Source organism: Idiotropiscis lumnitzeri, chromosome 1 (assembly GCF_059441095.1).
Source record: "Idiotropiscis lumnitzeri isolate Australia: NSW breed Sydney's pygmy pipehorse chromosome 1, RoL_Ilum_1.0, whole genome shotgun sequence".
In the NCBI taxonomy this organism is placed as follows: domain Eukaryota; kingdom Metazoa; phylum Chordata; class Actinopteri; order Syngnathiformes; family Syngnathidae; genus Idiotropiscis; species Idiotropiscis lumnitzeri.
Genome location: NC_142391.1, coordinates 8247113 through 8268297, shown reverse-complemented (window position 1 = coordinate 8268297; position 21185 = coordinate 8247113). Strand labels below are relative to the sequence as shown.

General features: G+C 39.5%; 4 protein-coding genes across 14 annotated transcripts in view; 2 read left to right on the top strand and 2 right to left on the bottom strand.

Moving 5' to 3' along the window:
* luzp1 (leucine zipper protein 1) overlaps positions 1-2180 on the bottom strand; it is a 52801-nt gene extending 50621 nt beyond the window's left edge. For both annotated transcript variants that reach the window (XM_088314272.1, XM_088314282.1), the window contains exon 1: positions 1833-2180. The gene's annotated coding sequence lies outside the window, so the exon portion shown is untranslated. The remainder of the gene's footprint in view (positions 1-1832) is intronic.
* ptafr (platelet-activating factor receptor) lies at positions 1735-13118 on the top strand. 4 transcript variants are annotated; one of them, XM_088314298.1, is made up of 5 exons: positions 2231-2270; positions 2868-2956; positions 4780-4877; positions 10435-10480; positions 11305-13118. In XM_088314298.1, exons 4-5 carry the CDS (start codon positions 10466-10468, stop codon positions 12478-12480), a joined length of 1191 nt encoding a protein of 396 aa, XP_088170424.1. In that variant the 5' UTR covers positions 2231-2270; positions 2868-2956; positions 4780-4877; positions 10435-10465; the 3' UTR covers positions 12481-13118. The 4 variants fall into 4 exon arrangements, with proteins under 4 accessions (XP_088170435.1, XP_088170424.1, XP_088170446.1 ...); XM_088314309.1 differs by lacking the exons at positions 2231-2270; positions 2868-2956 and adding an exon at positions 1735-2108; XM_088314320.1 differs by lacking the exon at positions 2868-2956 and having other exon boundaries at positions 2235-2270.
* A 572-nt stretch (positions 13119-13690) lies between these two features.
* LOC148343038 (uncharacterized) lies at positions 13691-20699 on the bottom strand. 5 transcript variants are annotated; one of them, XM_088314400.1, is made up of 9 exons: positions 20640-20699; positions 20113-20446; positions 19924-20000; positions 17447-17526; positions 17318-17371; positions 15878-16159; positions 14786-14911; positions 14649-14676; positions 13691-14207 (listed from the first exon to the last, which is right to left on the bottom strand). In XM_088314400.1, the coding sequence occupies exons 4-9, from the start codon at positions 17490-17492 to the stop codon at positions 14081-14083; spliced, it is 663 nt and encodes a 220-aa protein (XP_088170526.1). In that variant the 5' UTR covers positions 17493-17526; positions 19924-20000; positions 20113-20446; positions 20640-20699; the 3' UTR covers positions 13691-14080. The 5 variants fall into 5 exon arrangements, with proteins under 5 accessions (XP_088170526.1, XP_088170535.1, XP_088170506.1 ...); XM_088314409.1 differs by having other exon boundaries at positions 19924-20446; XM_088314380.1 differs by lacking the exon at positions 19924-20000.
* pacrg (PARK2 co-regulated) overlaps positions 19957-21185 on the top strand; it is a 242126-nt gene continuing 240897 nt past the window's right edge. For 2 of the 3 annotated variants that reach the window (XM_088314328.1, XM_088314336.1), the window contains exon 1: positions 19957-20413. In XM_088314328.1, coding sequence (XP_088170454.1) covers positions 20230-20413 — 184 coding nt within the window. In that variant the 5' untranslated portion in view covers positions 19957-20229. The remainder of the gene's footprint in view (positions 20414-21185) is intronic. The other variant, XM_088314346.1, reaches the window with a different exon arrangement.

Here is a 21185-nt window from a genome sequence, read left to right as displayed (position 1 = left end):
CATACCGTGATATAGCAATGGGTCAGGCTGATGATTTTTTTTTTAGCAATTTTAATAGACTATCACAATGCTTTGTTCATTTTTGCTACATCAATAAAACACGGGATAACTCTGCAAACACCGTTCCGTTCAAACGCCATTAAGTGTCTGTCATGGGTCTTTAAAAAGACCTTGTGTTTGATTTGTTTCATGACCACACTCGTAACCCAAAACAATCACATCTTAAGTCATTATTTCCAATTATAATGAAAGCAAATGCCATTTATCTGCTTGCGGTATAAGCTGGGCCACCAGGGGGCCGTATAAGACAGACATACACGAGACGACTTTTACAACCGACTCAGAAAGCTGCAGTGACGTTAGTCGTTTTATGCAGAGGATAAAGAAAATATCCGTATGAGTATTGTTATAATCTCTACGTGTGGTTGAGTTCAAACATCCGTTGCTTGAAGGGTTCAAACACATCGACAATGATAATCCTTAGACTGTCTATGGCGTTTGGAACTGTGTGTTAGCATTAAGCAAGTGGACGTTCCTCAAGGGAAGTTACGTGTTTTTTTTATATATGCAATGTTATTCATCTTTGTTTAATGTTTAGTTTGATACTAAACTCTCAACTAGGAGCAGCAATAAAAAACTTAAAGTCACTTGTTTTGAAAAATTGTACATATTCTGCCGAAAATTGCTTGTTTTGATGTGAGGGGATTGTGCTCAAATCTCTGTTTCAGTGGTATTCTCAACTGGTGCCTCGTCAAATTTCTCACTGTACTAAAACTTGCGAACGTGAGAATGCAAAATTTGAACAACTGCATTAACAGTCAGCCAGTATCACTGAATGGATTATGTTCAAATTTGGAGGATACAATCTCACCGGTTGAGGCAGATGGACACCCCATAGAGTCTTTGCATTGTTTGCAACTTTTTAACTTTTTAAAGGAGGCTTCTCCCTCCTAAGAATGTCTCATAAATAGTTAATTGGGGTTCTGGTAAATCTCAAGTCCCAACCTTGTGGTATAAAATTCAAACTGAAGTTATATATGATATTGTCTCAAACAGCTGTATTACATCAAGTCGGAATGAAAACCAAAAATTACTAATTCCACTTTTAGTTTTTTTTTGCTTTCTGTTTGTCCAACATGATGTTCCCCTGCTGTGTGACAGCTTCCTGTTGTGTTGTGATTTTATACAATAACGCCAGCACTTTCTAGCAACACGCTTTTGAAAGCCTAAAACACATTTGGGAGAGTTAAACTTATCTTAACGCCATTTTAGCTGCGTTTATACGTCATTTTCTCGGATGGAAAACAAGCCCAACAAACACTTGGTCCGGGTACAAAGTCTCACAGCCACTAGCTTACTGCGCGACAACCACACCAATTTGCGCTTATTTCAATTAAAAAAGAAGTTGTGAGTAAAAATAATAATAATAATAATAATAATTTAGAACCATTTGAATGTTATGTATTTATTTGACAATGCCTAAAGATAGTTTGGCATGTTCACAGAGATTTTCAACTTCAGACGGTCGTCGTACTGGCCCGGTGAGTCTGATTTAAAAGCGCTGGAAAAAAAAAGACAAACACGCCGCCGAATGTTAAAATTGCCGTGTGGTGACATTAGACGACGCGTCGAAGCTACATTAAAGCACCTGAGCTGTTCGATTTGGGCTAAAAGCGAGCGGAGAAAGAGGAGGAGGGAGAAAGAGTGTTCGAGGAGGTGGGGGAGGTGGGGGGAACTTGCCGCAGTTGAACACTTGTGCCGCCCCGGCTCATGTTAGCTCATGTCCGGCTACACAAACATGGAGATAACTCACAGAAAAGGGGAGACTGTACCTCAAAATGTGCTCCGTCGTCAAGTCGGGGAGAGCGAGCAATAAATCCACAGAAAAAGCTGCCACCGGCGGCTTGAATGTTGCTCACGCGGTCCTGGTCGCCTTCACTGCGGCCGCGGAGGAGAAGACAAGTTCATCCCGCTCTCTCGGTGTCCTGCGGAGCCTGTTCCACCTCTCCCTTCACCCTAAAATCAGCCCTTTTCTTTCGGATATCCCCTGCCCGAGTCCGTTCGAGATCAAACCATCACATTCCACCGCGTCCCCAACAATGAAAAAGGTGGGTTTTCCCTTTTTTTCTCCTCCTGTTGCCGGAGCAGGACCCACCCCTCGGGATGGCTCTGACCGCAAAGAGAACGCCCTTCCCCGGCTGCGAGGTCCCGCCTCTCTTCCCCCTTCCTCCTTGCTCCTCCGCACACACACGCAAGATCGAGTCAGGCCGGTGAGCACAGCCAATGTGGCACAGTTCCTCTCAAACAGACACAAATGCTGTACGGAGCAAGTTGCGGCATGATAAAACTGGCTTTTTTGTGCGTTATGAAGCGACAAGGGCAACTGCAACTGCATTAAAGCAGTTTGGTAATGCAGTTGTTGATCTAAGATTAAGAACAATCTCTTTTTAAGCTCCCTACTCCAGTTAAATCTACTGTTATGAGGAATAAGAGGGCTGCAGAAATATAATGATAGACTGCATACACATATATATTTGGTAGCAGTGGTAAGCAGTCAGGGACAGCAAGGCCTTCTCTGCTGGCCTGAACACTATCAGAAGCACTGATCGATTTTTACAAACTATATTTTTATATTTCTTCCATTGAATTGTTTTCATTTATTCCTGCTTGTCTCTTCTCGTCATGCTGTAGAATTTCCCCTTAGCTGAACTGCTTACAGTACCTTTCTAGGAATGTTACGTTATTTTTTGTTCAATGACATTTCAGCATCTACGTGATGCCATGTCAATCTCATCTGATCAAGATTTTAACAATCAGTAGTGCTAGTCAATGTAACATAAACTATCTTGGGTAAATTCGCCTCACAGGAACAGCTGTGGGCTCGATGGCCAACGAGAACATCAGGATTTTTTTCATCCTCTCATGGTCATTGTAAAAGTTTGAATAGCAAAACACGGTATGTACACATTCATACATTTACTTGTTAGTATCTCTGATGAGATGTAATGTAGGGGTCGCCAACATGATCCCTGCGGGCCTTTCTAAAAATCACACTTCAATGATGGGACATTGTGATTTTCTAGTAAGGTTGTAGAAGTGATCGTATGAAAATATCAGCACCGGTAGCGTGTAATATAAATCAAGTGTTGCTTATTATAGTTGTGTTTCAAATTATTGTGAGAATCTTCACATGTACAAGAGAGCTGCAATGGATTAATCAATTATCTAATTATTTTCAGAATCAATACATCATTCAGAGAATTTAAAATTGTCCAAATACTCAAATTAAAGCCTCTCAACATTTACAAACATTTCCAATTGTCATCGATTAATTGCAAAATTGAAAGAAAAACAAATCTATTATTGAAATAATTGTTGGCTGCCCTAAGTGCATTCAGTTTCTAAGAGGTTGGTGAGCATGATGTATATTATTTGTCTTACTAGCTAAACATTGACTCTCAACTTCTATTATATTGTATTCAGGGTTTCCGTGGGTCATTACTAGGCATTCAAAGTCATTAAATGGATTTTAAGTAAATGAAAGCATTAAATATGATGCCCAGAAAAATGAATCAAATTAAAACATCTTTGGTAGGCTGCTGGTTAGCAGTTAGCATCGAGCTAGGTTGCTACTTGCTACAGCTCTCATATTGCTCTCGATCTTGTCTTGAACCAGCCAGCTCATGCCGTAGGATGGATCATTGTTTGCCGTGGGCACTCCAAGAGGCGTGTCTATGCCCTGTTTGTTAGTTGGAGTGACTCCAAGTCACTTGTTATTTAGACTTGAGGCATATTTTATTCAGCGTTTTCTCAAGATAGCCTGCGTAACTTCATTGGTGTTATTTCTGGCTCTTTTGCAGGAACCCTGCATCACTAATGACAACGTAGTCGGTATAAAACTTAAAGTAGGAGTCATTTGGGTGTGACTATAACAATTTAATAATAAGAAATTTGATAAAGGGAGAGTGGTCTTCTCCCAACCCAAAGGTTGGTGGTTCAATCCCTGACCATTGTGACCATGTCAAAATGTCCTTGAGCAAGACACTGAACCCAGAATTGCTCCTGATGCTGCATCATTGGTAGGTATATGAGGTAGCAGTGAACGCTGAGTGCTGAAGATAGAAAAGCGCTTTACACGTGACAGCCCATTTACAATTTACCATAAAAAAATGTATATATTTGTGGGAAAAGATGTAATTCACAATGAACAAATTGGGCAGGAGTTCATGAGTTCCTTCGTGTTCCAGTTAATTTGCTCTTAATTTGAAAAGAAAAATGTACTGCTCCTCAAAATAACTCAACACAAATTACTTGAACACTAATCTGACTCAATGTTTAACTGTATAGTAACTTCATATAACTTTATAAATTACTATATCAATGAACTAAAGGGCAACCATATTTGTATTAGGTTAACAAATTAGTACAAGTTTTGTTCAATAATAAGATTCTGAAGAATTTGAAAAATATGTATTTTATTGTGTATTTAGAACAGATATGTGTGATTCATCTTGAGTTAACAATGGCAATTATATGATTAACTATGATTAAAAATTTAAATTTACGTGTGTATGTGGGTGTATATGTGGTTGTACATGGGCATTATATTTGTTTTAAGTTGCATAAAAAAACGGCATAAAAAAATATTAAATTAGATTTGCTGATTTCTGCAGAAACCTTGATATTGCATTTTGATTTCAATATGATTATTATAACACTTTTCCCTAAAGAAGTATGAGCTAGTTGTGTTAAAAATAATGTTCTCAATCCTTTCTACAGGCGGGGAAGACACCAAAGAAGTCAACACAGAAGTGCAACCTTTCAGACGCTGGTGTGAACCGAGCATGGACACTGCAGCCTGGAAAGCTTGACAACGTGTGAGTCTGCTTTTACATTTCTAATGTAGCAAACGCCATCAAAAAAGAATATCAACCTTTCTGATTTTGAAACAAGATTTTCCCATAGTAAAATGAAATCCATTAATCAGACAAATCCCACGTCGTCCGATATTGCAGTTCGGCTGCATAAATATAAAGACAGAGTTGGATATTTTCATATGAACATGCATATCTGTCATGTTCCATCCCTCCTGGGAACCATCACACACATGTTTCTGTCATGTGGGGAAGTGGCTCCCATATATCAAATGACATAAACGCAAATGTACGATACAGGCGGCCATGCAAAGGGCGAACACATGTTTTCCAGGGAACGGAGTCCACCTTGCGCTATATACTGTACGGACCACCTGATTCAGGAAGAGCTCGCATCCGAGCCAACATCCTTCCTAATTGCAAACATCCCTCACCAGCCAACAAAATCAACTCTGTTCCAAAAAGAGTTTGTCGTTAGCATGCACATGCCATGGCCTCTGCTTCTTCTTCTTTTTTTTTTTTTCTTTCTTGTGTTTCACACAGGAGGCATTTTTCTCGTATCCAGAGGCACTTGCAAACACTGCAGCTGCACACTAATCTGCATAATCCTGTGCACATCCCTGAAATTACACACAGTCAAGAGGACAAGAGTCCAGTGAGGGGGTCAATAGTCACCTGACGATATTATCACTACGATACATTAAAATAAAGCAACGGGAGAATTCAAACCAATGAAGGACTTTACGCCACAACACGGCTTATGTAGCTTTACTACTTTGTGTTCTTTTAACAGAGAGGATGCGGATTAATGTGCTTAATTCACTGTCCTCCCAGAGCGGGTTATGGCCGGTATTTAAACACATATAACCCAGATGAGTCCAAATGTGGGGCAGCATGTCGTGTCGGGAAACATGCACTTATCCGAAGACATTTAGCTCTTGCAGCATTGTGTGCATCCCTGGTTGGTGTCTCCGCAGGCATTGTTGCTCTCATTCTTCTCTCTTATTATTATGTTGATAAAAATGGATGACTTTGGCGTTACAAAATTTAAATAGCAATTTTGGGGTTTTGCACATTGTTTTTAAGCGTCACAACAGTGATGTTTTAAAGGTAAGACAATTGGAGGGCCTCATTACAAGCATAGTTTGTACACAATGGAACTCAATGTGCTACACATTATTAAAGGGGAAGTCAACCCCAAAATGTTCTCAACAAAAATTGGTCTATGCGTCTTCACTCGTCTATACATGGCTTTTTGATTAATATTGCGTTTGTGGGATATGAGTTAAGCAGCTAAATCCATCCGTTTTTTTTAGCCATTTCAGTGGTTCTGTAGTAATGGGACACTGCCACACATGACCCTATTATGTAATTGTCATTATACCACTAACAATGTAATTGCTACTCCTAGTTATATATAAAATGCATAAACACAATGATCAAAAAAAAAAAAAAAAAGGAAGCTTTTTTTTCATCTCAACGCCAGATAATGGATCCTTTGTAGCACTGACACATTTGCACCGAACAAGAAGTTGCCACTGCTCTGCTCACTTTATCAGTGTAGTACCCTCATCTGTATTTACCATAACAGCAATAAAATACAAAGTAAGATTTTTTTTTTATTTATTTATTTTTTTTAAACCACATTACTATTGAGTCCACCCAGTTGGGCACTTTCTCACTTGCTCCGACTGCAAAACCGTCATTGCGTTGCACAATCTATTGACCACCCCGTATTAAATATAGAATACATAAAAGTAACATTTATTTTACTACAACAACATTTGTTGAATCTTGGGGTTAGTGTCACATTTGCCCAATTCAAAATAAACACATAACATATATATATATATATGCAAAAATACTCGTAGGATCTTGTGGACATTTAATTGGGTCACATTATTGACACACAATGGGATTTGAACCAGCAACCTTAATGTCCCCGAGCTCCTCAACACTTAAACATTCTTAGTGCTTGTTTTTTTATTTTTTATTTGGATCTCCACTGAAAGTCTCAAGAAACAGGCATAGCCAACAAGCTTTGATCGACTAAAAATAAATAAATAAATAAAAAACATCCCCTTGTCAAGTCTCATCTCATTTCCAAGTACAGATGTCCCTGCCTGTAGAGCTCGGCCTCCCATGCTCTACTATTTCTCACTGTGGGGGGACATTCCTCAAAACTCAGCCTCTGGCATGCAGTAAATCTCCCTGAGAGAGATCTTACACTGGCGCGTTGTTCCAGGTGATATGTTTGTGCAGAGCCAAAAACATAGCTTTATCAGAGCACTCATCTTCGTCACCAAGGGCGGGGTGGCGAAGGAGCCAAAAAAAAAAAAAGGTGTCAACGGGATATGGAGCGTCCCTCCCTTCCTGTCTCTCAGAGGAATGCCTGACTTCTGACTACACAGCTCTTTTAAAGCGAAAGCAAGCTCGCCCATAAAAAAAAAAAAAAAAAAAAAGCTGTTATGCTCCTGGCAGCTATCCTTTTGTCGTCTCGTCTCTGCACACCTGGACGCAATCGAGTCCTGTGACAAATTGTCTCGGAAGTTTAGCCTTGAGAAGAGTTGTGAAGATTGTGACAGGTGATGCATGGCTCAGTCGTTTTGTCGCCAAAAGAGTGCGACAAATGGTGTCAGAAGTGAGGTGGTGTGAATTGATACCAGTTGGGGGCGCTCTTATGCAGTGGTGGGCCTTTTCACACCAAGGACTTCGTCCTACTTAGTCTGACTTGAATAAATACCCCTCATAATAGCATCATTTATGGCACCACACATGGAGAAATAATATACAGACACACACTAACGCACTACTGAGTGTTGGACCACCTCGGCTTATGACAGCGAGCTTCTCTTGAAAGGTCCGTCCTGAAAATGGTATTGCAAGTACATCTGCAATCAAATCCACACTTTTCCCTCCTTAGGCCCGTATACTTAAAGGGACGGTATATTTGGATGCAAGTTTTGGCGCCGGTATTGCGGTAACCTCGCAAGCCAAACCCACAGTCTTTGTGCACTAAAGAAATGTGTCTGGGCTGTCCGCCCTTGACGCATCTCGGCCCGATTCCGAACGAACCATGCAATCAAATTTGTTTATTTGCTGTGACATATTATTTGTGTGCAACATCACTCTTCCTCATAGCATTCAAAATGACACTCGAGAGAAATGATAGTTTATTTCGTTCAGCATCAAATTCACTTTCAAATGACCAGAAATACATTTTTTTAATTTTTACCCTAACAGCTGACGGCACCGCAAGCGTTTCTTTCAAAGGAAGACGTGTTCGCCTTGCTTCTCACGACTTGTAATCACATAGGGCACAGCCGCCATAAAGACTTGTTTTCCTGGTTTGATTGCCAAGCTAATTGACCCAATAAAGCTTTACATTGCGGTGAAGAGAGGACGCTGAGCTGCAGACAGAATCACAAGTTCATGCAGTTACGTGAGGCCTTCTTTAGTAGGCCTAGTCTGCCCTCTAGTGGTTAAAAAGAAAAACGTTCACATTGGATACCAGAAAACCAGAAAGATCGACTGACATTATTAGAACTTCAATGCCTAAAGTGGATTAGGATGTGGAATTGAGATTTCCTCTAAAATAAAATACAATAACATAAAACCTATTTAATGCTGTAAAATTTGGGAGAAATGTGTTCATTATCAACAAGATTAATTTTTTTTCAATGAAATTAACGTGATTTAAACTTTAGTTTTATACCACCTTTTAAAAGTGTCTCGAGAAATGTGAGCAAACATTCAGTTTTTTTTTTATAGCATGAATTGCATGAAAACCAGACTAATCACATGACACCAAATAGGGAAATGGCGCAATACAAACTTTAATTCCCCCCAAATACACAGAAACAACAAGAAACAGAGCTTCTTTTCAGTATAGTTTAGAAAATATCACAGGTTTTCGTTCAAGAAACATTTTAATGGTCAATCAATCAATGCATTACATTGCTGATCACAAAAAAACCCGATCACCTGCAGTCTGTACTTTGCAACTTCGTGTGCAGTCTGTCTGTCTGTGCGCGGAGTCGCATCCCCTCCCTCTTTCCTTAACTCTGCATTTTTTTAAATTATTGAAAAATATTAATTCTTCTTATTATTATTAAATTAATTGTTCATGACCAGATTGCAAATTGAAGAATGTGTTACTAATCCATGTGATCAGTATCAGAATCGGTATCAGCTCATCTCACTTAATGATGGTGTATCGGAAGCGGCATAAAACCATAATTGGAACACCAAAGTAAAACAATAAAAACCTGCTCTTCGAAGTACACTTTTGTGGTACAAAAGTAAAAATGTACTTCCAATTATTAAAAGTAAAAATGTACTTTTGTACCCTTATCATTTTAACGACCGTATTTTCCGGACTATAAGCCGCTACGGTTTTTTTGTGTGCAGATTTTGAACCATGCGGCTAATAGAACGGTGCGGCTATTCTGTGGATTTTTCTTTCACCAGTAGGGGCGCTCTATTGTTCAGAAAATATGCTAAATAAATCTTGATTTTTTTTTTTTCTCTTGGGTCTGTTCTGTCTTAATTAGCAAAATTGTTGCCGTGTTAAAAGGCACTGCTTTAACAATCTGTTTATGTACCTTCATGTGCATTCGCAGTACAAAATCGTTCTGTACATGCAGTAAACAACTCATTTTTTTCAAGATAGAAAACTGCGGCTTTTAGCCTGGTCACTTTTTTCCTCTGAAATAGTTGCTGCGGCTTATGTACAGGTGCACCTTATATGCCGGAAGATACTGTATGTGCTATTTAGCATTTAGCGTGTTCTTTTTTTTAAAATGTGTAATTGCTTTCATCAGACTTGTCCCATTTTTAATAATTTGGAGTTGTGTAAAGGAATCACATTTCAAATCTGTGACTCAAGCGGAAAGTTCGGAAAGTCTCTGATAATACCCAGGAATGTGGGCATCAATAAAACACAACTGCGGTGAAATGGCACACAATGACCTAATTAAACGCCATATTTCAAAGTGAAGTAAGAGTAAAAATCCCAGACTTCTCCAGCATGGGCGTGTCGTCTTCATCTTGGCTGACAGCGCCGTTGCACCATGTGGGATTTCCCAAGAAGACGTTTGCACCTCCTTCTTTATGACACTTGATGCCTGCCTTCTCTTTGACTTCCACCGACACTTTCAGACACACAGATAACACACAGACAAGAAGACGCAGCGCGGTAAGTCGGCAGTCGTGGTTGTTTTTGCGTATTATTTTCATGTTTTGTGCTTTTTATCTCATTATTTGGCCAGAAATAACCTCAGTAGATGCTCAGGATGTACTTTTGGAATTGAGTGGTATGATTACATTTGACCTCTAACATCTGTGAGTTTTTATTAGATTTGGAAAAGTTGTAAAAGGGAAAAATTATTTGTGGGGGGGACAGCACCCTTAGATCTTTAACCAGAAGCAGACATTAATAATTGTGCAATGATTGTTTTCTTTTTCACATATTGTAGTAAGATGTTTCCGTCTTGACCCAATGATCTGTGTCAAGAGTGCCAAAAACACTGACTTAACGCTTCTTGACTTTCTTTCACAGTTGAAACACAAGTGGACACAGAGGCCGCCTGATGCGAGGAAACATGGTACAACTTCCTATTTTAATGTGTCGCTTCACTTCTCATGTCTCGTCTTATGCTTCGTTCTTACGTGCACTGTTTTCGCAACACGAGACCCACGTAATTAATAAAATTGGGAAAATACAATACAATACAATTTTATTTACGTGAAGTGTAGCTAACTGACAAAAAGTAGTTACAAGTTGGTTTCTGTTTTGGGTTTTGGCAGGTCAGGTTCAATTTTGAATTCAAATTTCCCCAATGTGATTTCATCAACTCATTCACTGCCATTGACGGATACAAACGTCATAAAGCAACAAGTTCAGGGTGTCCCTCGTCTGCTGCCCGATGTCAGCTGGGATAGGCTCCGGCACTCCCCCCGATCCTTGTGAGGAGAAGCGGTACAGATAATGGATGGAAGGATGATATAATCGATATCAATATAATTTCTTTGTCTGTGAAATGAAAATATGACATAATCTTGACTTTCCACGCAAAGGAAATCCCGTCTGATTCTCCTAACAGTCAAATGGCTTATCATGTGTTTCCCGTGCAAATTTGTCTCGGTGCTCCTTCAGTTGTCACAGTCAGTTTAATAAATCTTCAAGTGCGCTTGGCTTTTTTGTTGTTTTTATGGGGAAAATGTTGGAAAATGAAAATCAAGCAAAAGTTGAACAGCCTCCTGGAATGGATTTTGTTTGACTTCCACAAATCTATTGTTTTTGAGGTTGAAGGCCACTACTTTCCACCAGTCATCACCGTAAAAAAAAAAAAATCTGTTTCTTTAGACTTCCTTCAAAAATTTGGATGAACCTCCGTAACAACAACAGTTTGTGTTTTGTCTCCACCAGGCAGAAACGCAGCTCCCCACGACGGAAAGCTCTGCAGGAGTCGCAGCTCTGCCGTTTTCAGCTGGCAATGACTCACACTTCCTGGACTCGCCTTTTCGTTATCAACTTTTGCCCGCGGCCTACGGCGTCATCTTCATCGTGGGCCTCTTTGCCAACATCTACGTGTTGTTTGTGCTGCGCTGCCTACGAGAAGCTAAGGCCATGGGGGAAATCCGCATCTACATGACCAACCTGACCATCGCAGATCTCCTCTTCGTGTGCGCCCTCCCCTTCTGGATCGGCTATTACAGCCGGCAAGGCATGTGGATCTACAAAGACTTCCTGTGCCGACTGACCGGCTCGTTGTTCTTCATCAACACCTACTGCTCCATCCTCTTCCTTGGCGCCATCAGCATCAACCGCTACTGGGCGGTCACCCGGCCTCTAGACGCCGCCTCGTCGGACCACAGGCGCCGCGGAATCGCTGTTTGCGTCATCATCTGGTTGGTGACCATCTCCATGGCGATTCCATTTCTCGCCAATCCGGGCACCAACCATGACGGGAACATCACCCGCTGTTTCGAGGGCTACCAAGACGGGGATGACTCATCCAAAAGAGTTGTCGCGGCCATGCATTTCGCAATCATCACAATGTTTTTTGTCGTTTTTGCGCTGGTGGTGGTGTGCAACCTCCTCATCGCCCGAGCCTTGTTCTCCCAAAGCGCTCCTCTGTCCGAGCTCAAATCCGGAACAGTTTTATCCAGGAAGTCCAACATGACGATCTCCTCTACCAGGAGGCCCACAGGGGTGAAACGCAAGGCTGTGCAGATGCTCATGGCGGTGGTCGGCGTATTCGTCGTGTGCTTCCTACCTCATCACGTAGTCCAAGGCTTCTGGACACTGGCGGTGCTGCAGATCCAAAAGGGGTGGGGCCATGTGGACTGGGAACGCGAGACCCTGCAGGCGCTCAATGACGCGCATCAGGTCACGTTGCTTCTCATGGGCCTCAATTGCGTTCTGGATCCGGTGGTGTATTGCTTTGCCACTAGGAAGTTTCAACGGTTCATCATGGCTCATTTCAAGAAGTTGGCGAAGGGCGAGGGCTGCTCCCACACCATTACCTCACAGATATCGTTGGATAGTCGGCACCAGAGCCAGAGACTTCCTGATGAGCTCAACCAGCCCGAGTTCCATTGACTCACGCCATGGCGTGCTAAACTATGAGGTTACACCCGGAAGGATATTTTGTCGATCCCATCCATACAGCCATTTTCTGGATCGGTTATCCTGTGCTGCGGCCTATCCCGGCTGGATTTGGGTCAAAGGCGAACTACAGTCTGCACTTGTCGCCTGTTAATCATAAGGCACACATAGAGAGACAACATTTCACACTCACATTCACACTTGTCACTGATTGGGAACCGAACCAAGAGTCCTAGCATGGAACTCAGGCAAGTGTACCACTACGTCATCGACGACACATTGGTCCATCCCATTTGTAAAAGAAAAAAAAAACATGTTTAATAAGTGAATGCGTGGAATTGTATGACTTCTGTTGCAAATATGTGATTACCTACCTTGCGGGTCGTGTATTAGGTAACGGGGCTTTCAGGGGTGAATTACCTGACTTAGTCCACTTTTTGACAACACCACTATCACAGGGCAGTAATAGAAAAAAAAAGATGCTACACAAAATAATATACCCGCACATGCCACATGCATCATCTGGAGATGTTCAGATTTCATATTTAACTAATAACATGACAAAAACATTTTACATTATACGAACCACAAATGCGGATTATTTAATGTGTTCATTAAATGTGCAAATCGCTCCTGATTTGTTTTACTAGTGGAAGTTGGCTGTAACAATTTTTGCTCTGACCAACCAATCAGAGGACTGAATGATGTTACGTAGTGTCATTGAGGGTCTTTCACCATGGCCCTGTGGAAAAAAAATCATCTGTTTGGTTAAAGAAACAGTCAGATTGCTATTATGGTTTACATTTCATCATTCCTGATTTGGAAGGCCCTGGAGATATTCGAATGTCATAGCAGTTCATAGAGAAGAGAATCGCCATCAAATGAAGAGATTAGACTGCTGGGAATATATGAATACAATTGAGTGGAACAAAGATTAGAAGTTAAGTTGTAAATTTACTGCTTCTTGTAGGCCAGCAGAGGAAGCCCTGCTGGTCCTGACCACAACCACTTGTTTTTTTTTTTTTTTTTTATATGTGAAGAGTGAATTGCACCAATCCGGTTTCCTGTGTGAAGTACGCCCAGAAAAGAAGAAGTTTTGCAAGCAGAAGTTCTTGATAGTCAGAGTTTTTATCGGATGAGAATTCACAAAAAGAACTGACGATAGACAATTTTGCTCTTTAAAATACTAGTCACGTTAATGTAGTCAGTGTCAATTATTTATTTTATTTTTTTTAAAACTTTTGACATGGTGTCAATAAAATATACAGCATTTCCCACTTGTCAAACATGAGGGCGTAGACGTAAGTCAACCTCTAAGTTACGTTTTCCCTTTGTGCGTCTGATATTGTGACATTTCCAGCTCCCTGGTGATAATTCCCAATGACAAAAACAACAGCGAGTTCTCTGCATTAGACGACTGTGAGCCAACACGTTCTTTCAAGATGGTTGTGGTGTGTTTATCGCAATGTACAGCGACAAACTTACTGGAAGTAAGTGCAACCTGTCGACGACAGTGAGTCAACATGTGGTTTTGTTCAAGTGATTGTATGAGGTGGAGGTCACATTCAGCTGATCGGACTGCCTAATCAGATGTTCATGGCAGAACTGAGTACGTGCTGTCCGCAGTCACATTTGTGGGATCCAGATCTGTGTAGGTCAGGTTCGTGCTCGAGTAATTCATGTACACGTGTCCGTCGTTCTCAGCCTGGGGAAGACCTCCCCTGTGAGGCAATAAAATGGACAAAAAAAAAATGTATATTTTTACAATAAAATGGACAAAAAAAAAAGTATATTTTTACATCTAAAAAACCCCCACAATAAATAGGAAAATAATGTAAAATGCATGAATGTATGATTAAATAAATGAATAAATAAATAAATATATATATATATATATATATATATATATATATATATATATATATATATATATATAATGTATGTGTGTGTGTGTGTATGTAAAACATATGAAACCGATCCCTCAAACAATTATATACTACGTTGATATATATTGTAGTTTTTTAAACGGGGACGTTTAGACTTTTTATTGTTCGAAAAGTGTTGTGCAGAAATATTACAGAAAGATTTTTCTTAAAATAAAACAGTCAATTGAAATAGATTATACAATATTTATGTAAATATATAAAACTTGCGCTTCTTACTTTGCTTCCTTTGCAGCCTTCTGAAAATCTTAAAATGTAAAAAAATAAAATAAAAAATAGAGAAAAAAAAACTGTTATAAGAATAAATTATTTTTCCAGTTTTTTTTTCTGGTATTCTCTGTTGTGCCATGTTATACCTTGAGCTCCCATGTTAGCAGGGCTCCCCTTGTCTCTAAATCTTTGCCAGCCCAGCCAAAACATGACGCTGATGTTCATAATCAAGGCCAGCAACGAGAGAGCCAAGGCAGTTATTCCGACATTCTCTGTAAAACAAATAAATAAATCGTTAAAAGAAAAAAGGAAGGTCAGATGTGTGTCCGTGTTCATGTTGGTTGAAGAGTGACAAAAAGTGGATGAGGTCACGGCCAAGGCCATGTGGAAAAAGCGTCACCGCATGTGCTGATAAGGAAATACAAGTACAAGCGTTAGTTGCAGTCTTTATAGACTAAATTAAGGAGGTACCTTCAAACATATTGGTTCTAAAAAACAAAAAAAAACGTGAAATATTTAAATGTATTTCCAATATAGTTTTGAGTTGTTTACTCAAATAATCTGAAACGTGACCAGACTAATTTTATAATAATAAAAAAATAAATAAAAATAAAAGAAAATAGTAAAAATATGAGAATAGAAGTCAGTATCACAAAAGAAAAAAGTTTAGAATTAAGTCATAAGGTTAAATGAAATTGCACAGTAAATTTAATAAACATTAAATAGTGATATTGTCCAAAAAAGTTGTAGTCTTTAAAAAAAAAACTGTTCTTACAAGAAAAAGCCAAGCGTCAAAATGTGAAAAATGTCATTCTTGGAAGAAAATGTATATAATTGAAAAGGAAAAGTCATATGACAAAATATAGTCTTGAAAGAAAAAGTCAGAATGTTGTAAATCTACGAGGAAAATAAATCTTAACATTGCTAGAAAAAGTGATGCGATTGTAATTAGATATGAAAGAAGTCATCATGTCAAAAGAGGATTTATATTATTTTTTTATTCTAATTAAATTATTTTATTATTATGTGAAAAACATCATATAATAAATGTCAATAATTTATTTATATATTAAAGTTGTTCCAATTCCAATGACTGCTTTAGCCCCAAAAATTCTAATTGTGTTTTTTTTACCGTGTACCCGACTAACAGAAGTTATCTAATTATTATTAATGAGAGCTACGGTCTATCATTTTCATGGTCGCCCCGGGCAACTGCAGTGCCCGATTGCACTACCAACCTGTTACTTGAATCGAGATGATAAAGACTGCATGGCTGGGACTGACCCTCTCGGATTGATTAAATTGAGCGCAGCAGCGGTACAGCCCGCTCTGCCACGGCTCGCTCAGGATGAGATGCCTCCCGTTGGCCACATCCTCCCACCTCTCTTTGGTCTGTCGTTGCCAGTGCCACTCGTCAAAGGCTGGTGGGCTCGCTGCAGAGCAGTGCAGGCTGACCTTCTGACCCGCTGACACCGGGTAGTCCGGTGTGGCTGTCAGCTGCAGAGGAGGGAGAATGCCGACTGATGGGAAGAAAAGGAGCAAGGTGAAATATACTCGCGGATGTCTTTTGAAAGATATTTTGCATCGAACTCCTGTTGGTGCCGATGGTCGACATGTGGCGCCGCGCGGGATGGATTGTTGAACTCTTTGAGTTGGAACTTTGTACTTGAACAGAGTGGTAAAGCTTCATACACAAAATTAAGCACGTGACTTTTCACAACTCTCTGGTAAAATAAATCATATTTCTTAAAATTCAAATGGCCTATGCCAAAATTGCAATACCATGACATATTAAGGCCACGCGGGGAAAAATAATAATAAAAATCAAAAGTCACGTTTCTAATATAAGGAAAACCTAAGTTTATGGAGTTAAATTCGAATGAGAAAAAATATTTCTAAAAAAAAAATACTAAGGTCATCGTGTTATTCAAAAAAGTTGTCAAGTTTTCTGTACAAAGGTGTAATCTTATGAACCGTCATTTCAAAATGTTATGAGATGTTGTGGTCATATGAGAAAAAATATTTTTGGTTTTAGTGCTATTGTTTCTTTCAGATTTTAAATTTATTTTCTTCAGACAAAAAGTAGAATCTGTTGTCTTACTGACAGTTTTGGCAAAGGATGGGTGGGTATTGATACCAGTTATTGGTATCAAGCCAAAATCGGCCTTATTTTAAGGTATTAGGTACTTTTCAAGGATGCCGATACCAGCCACAGATACTTAAGGCAAAAAAAAAAAATCTCACATAAGATAAGTGGCTTTACTGCGGCAGTTTAATACATCGGCGAATCAGCAGCTGGGACATTGTCTGTTCGCAATTTTTTGCCATCGTGTTAAATGAAATTTTATACCTCAAATGTACTACAACAATCGGTACTCGGCTGTAATACTATGACGAGACGTAATCTTATGAGAATAATGCCAGAATGAAGTTGTACTGCGCACTAATTTTTTTTATTAGTCAATAGATTGGAAATGACACAAATTGTCAATATGTTTTAAAAATGATACATTTTCATTGTCATATTCTACCATGGTAGTCCTTATTTTGTCATCAAGCGCTTTTATTGAATGGACAGGTTCCTCCAATTTATTGAACTAACTTATTTTTCCACATTGATATGAGCAATTAGCTCCATTCACTCACTCCAATCATCAAAGAGTCACAATAAGACTTACCGGTCGCAACATTGGAGCTTGGCGTGTATATATATTGTGCAAGCTGGACGTCAACTGTTAAAACAACGGCAACCTTGTATACAAGAGCTCTTGAATATCGTACACGATGATTTCAAATGTCCTTATTACCTCTGTAGAAGATGAAGCAGAAGAAGAGGATGTGCGTGAGGGCCATGCCGTTGAGCGCGTCAGTCAGAAGTGAGACAAATCTCAGGTGAGGATAGAGGAAGGGAGACAGGCAGAGGGACGAGAAGGGAAGTGTTGAGTTCCCGTTCAGGTGTTCCGTGATTAAACAAATACAAGTATAACAACATAAAAAAAGAGAGAGAAAGATGTGATGGACAAATATGCGTCCGATGTAGAAATTTTGCCCTTCCATCCGTGATCATGTGACCTCACTATTTAAGATAGCATATTTTTACATTTACTTGTGACACTTTTTTTTTATAAAAGAATGAAAAGGGAAGAAAAAATGAGAAGAGGAATATGCACCAGAGCTAAGCGATTACAAGGCGTTATCACACTACTTTTGTCCAACAAGTGTTTCGGTGTCATCTCAGTTGGACACAGTCGCCGATTAAACAAAGTTAAGCTGTTATATTGTTTTTAGTCCAAGATTCTATTTTCTGTTTTCATTACAATTTTAGGACTGTCAACCACAAAAGCATTTTGTAGACAAAGGAATTTCGTTTGGATATTTTGTGACCAATGATGTGCTTTGGAGACACATCCAAGACTCGTACCTATGAAGTCCAAATGAGTGGGATTCCCCCCACCCCCCTCCCCAAAAAAATCACTCCATGTCGGAACCTCTCTAAATTTTTGTGAATAATATGCCTTCAGGTAACACACTCTATCTATCTGTCTGTCTGTCTATCTATCTATCTATCCATCAATTGCGCGAGCTAGCGCGATAGCTAGCACGATAGCTAGCGCGTTAGCTTGCTATCCATCTTTCGTGGTTCACTTGACGAAAAAATGTTTTAAAACAAACTCTAGTATTCAACTAAAAATAAAAGAAAATACATATTTTTTCACTGTCAAAAATACCTATTTTGAATACAGAAGGCAAAATAACACATGACACTTTATAATGAACAACCAACTGGTTTTCATATTTTGTTAATCAACATTTTATACTTACATTTAAACTGAAGAGGAGAAAAGTTTATTTTCTTCCCTATTTGTAAAATAAATATATAATTAAACAAATAAATAAAATTAAAAATAAGGTCAATAGGAGAACTGCAACTTTTGGCTGTGAAACTACCTTTGAAAAGTAGTCCAACAGTGCTTTCCAGCCATTATGAGGCACTACCGTAGCAGTTAGCCGTTAGCTTCTAGACCACTGGTTGTCTCACTCAAATACACAGCCGCGGGTCAGCATTTCATTTCTTAAAAACAATATAAATACAGATTGTTATATTGAAAATTGTTATTATATGTAGTTTTATTAATGCAAAACAATTTGTAGCATTTTGAATGTTACTATTATCATATAGAATGTGAAATGGTATAGTCATTTAGTATAGCCTCGTGGGCCAAATATAATTACACCGCCACCAAAATTGGCCCGAGGGCCAGAGTTTAACACCTATGTTCTAGACTATGGCTACAGGCGCCATATGACATTGTCTTTTTTCGCATCCTTAATTTTTTTAATCAAAGTACTCAAATTGCTGAAGGACTCGTTTCACCCCCAATGTATTCGATTTTTTTTTATTATTAAATACGACCCATAGGACATAACATATTTATTACTGTATTATAAGTAATGTTTTGAGAACGTCTGGGTTAATTATGTTTTTAATTAAACTTTTAAAGCAAAAAAAAAAAATTCAGGGGCCCTATTTTTCTGACAATCAAGCCGTTTCAACCTTCGGAACAGTTTCCGCCACATCAGAGCTGGAGGGCAGTAAAACGTAGACTTGAGTCAACTTTTAATGGTCAGCGCTCACGGCTGAAGTCTTATCATTGCCACACTCGTCGTCAAAACACTTCCCCACATGTGGTCACCTTCAGGCTCAGTCAGTGATGGAACGCTCAGATTGTTGACCAGCTGGAATCCAAAACTCTCACCTGAGGCAAGCCAAGTTGAGAAGTCTGGATAAGTGGCATGTTTTTATAACCGAGGTACTCTATGTGGACAAGGAAAAAGTGTCTTACTAAACCTGCATTGATTTCAGGTTTTTAAATGAGGGTTTTAATAGGGGTAGGGTTTTAAAGAAGTATTTCAATTAAGGATTAGGGCTTAAAAATTGGGGTTAAAAATTGAGGGTTAGAAAATTGGGTCAGGATTTCAAAGTAGGGGTAGGATTTCAAAATTGAGTCAGGTATTTAAAGTCATGTACAGTTTTAAACTAGAGTAAAGCAGCAAGGGAGGAATGCAACTTCTCATTAACCAAACAACTTAACAAAAACACTGGGAAGGATACTGAAGAAAAAAAAAAGTCCAGAAAAGACCAAAACTCGAAGTATCAATGAAATACGAGGAAACAAAACTCATCACCAGTAACAAAACAACATCACTGCGACAAAGATCCAACTATGGCTGCAAGAAAGCAGAAAACTAAATACAAGTCAAGTGATGAGCCAATGAGGAACACCTGGACAAGACATGATTGGCTGAGAGAGTTGATTAGAAGACAAAAGGGTTTCACAGGCAACGGTGGGAACCAAAGACCTGCTGAACAAGACAGGACACGAGAAAACAAGCCACAGCAAAAAGCAAACCCCAAAAAAATAACCCAAGCAAACAAATCATGAGAGTAACCCCATCTCAAAAGGGCAGATACCTGAAATCCCAAATAAAAGTTGACCAAAGCGGCGAAGGTGGTCGTGGGCCCAGGGGCGAGCACAGTGTCCAAGCACAGTATGCGCTCAAGCTAACAAGTTAGCAGAACGCCAATGTGATGGCGGCCATAGGATGTGCACCGCCGGAACAGAGACGGGTGGCGGCCGCAGGATGTGCACCACTGGAACACAGACAGGTGGTGGCCATTAAATCTACGCCGCCGGAACACGGATGGGTGGTGGCCATAAGATGTCCACTGCTGGAACAGGTGGCGGCCGCGGGATTTGTGCTGCTGGAGCCAGGTAGGAACCGAACCCAGATACCTGTCTCTGGTCCTGCGGGGTCCATTTTAGATCAGATCATTTTGTCATGGTTATAAAATTAAACATGCAAAAAAAAATTACGAAAAAGTAAATAAATAAAACAAGAGCTTTATTAGTTTAAGTGTTAAGGATTAAGACTTCACTCTTAACTCTTTATTTTGTTACAATGCCCATATGGACGAGTCATGCTTAAAAAAATGCTCACCAAGCCGTGACTTCCTCCTAAAGAACTTCGACTGCAGGGAACAGCTGAACATATCACAGCGTGAACGTAAGATAAATAGTCATGTACTCGTCATGTGTGTGTGCAACGTGTACACGTGTTCGAGTCATTATTCATCATCATTATTTCATGACTCATTAAACATTCCTTCATTATTCTGCCTGCCCCAGATGTGCCACAGTCATGCCTGTTGAGTTTCACATCATCACTAAAGCGGCGTGTGCGTGTGTCTGCGCGCGTGTATGTGTGCGTGTGCGTTTGTGAGAACAAATCATGTTTTTTTTAGTTTATGCCTCTCATGTGCCAACGATCCATATTATCTGGAGGGTGCAGCACCTACCCACTAATTGTAACGAACAGGGTGTTGTCAGATACCTTTTACACAAATAAAACGTCTCTTAACTATATTTTTTATCTGATTTCATTGTAATTAATCAAATAATCGACTTCAAAGCATAATAGCTAGATCAAAAATGTCCCTTTTACAAAGAAGCACGTAATTTAGCATATATCGTTTGGGCCACCAGA

What these genes read in the sequence shown, in the direction of transcription:
- LOC148343038 (XM_088314409.1), bottom strand. Translation starts at nt 17,492, where the DNA reads ATGGCCCTCACGCACATCCTCTTCTTCTGCTTCATCTTCTACAGAG. An exon ending in AAGCTCCAATGTTGCGACCG is followed by an intron (nt 16,160 to 17,317) that starts GTAAGTCTTATT and finishes TCTTCCCATCAG; the next exon opens with TCGGCATTCTCCCTCCTCTG. An exon ending in CATCTCGATTCAAGTAACAG is followed by an intron (nt 14,912 to 15,877) that starts GTTGGTAGTGCA and finishes TTTGTTTTACAG; the next exon opens with AGAATGTCGGAATAACTGCC.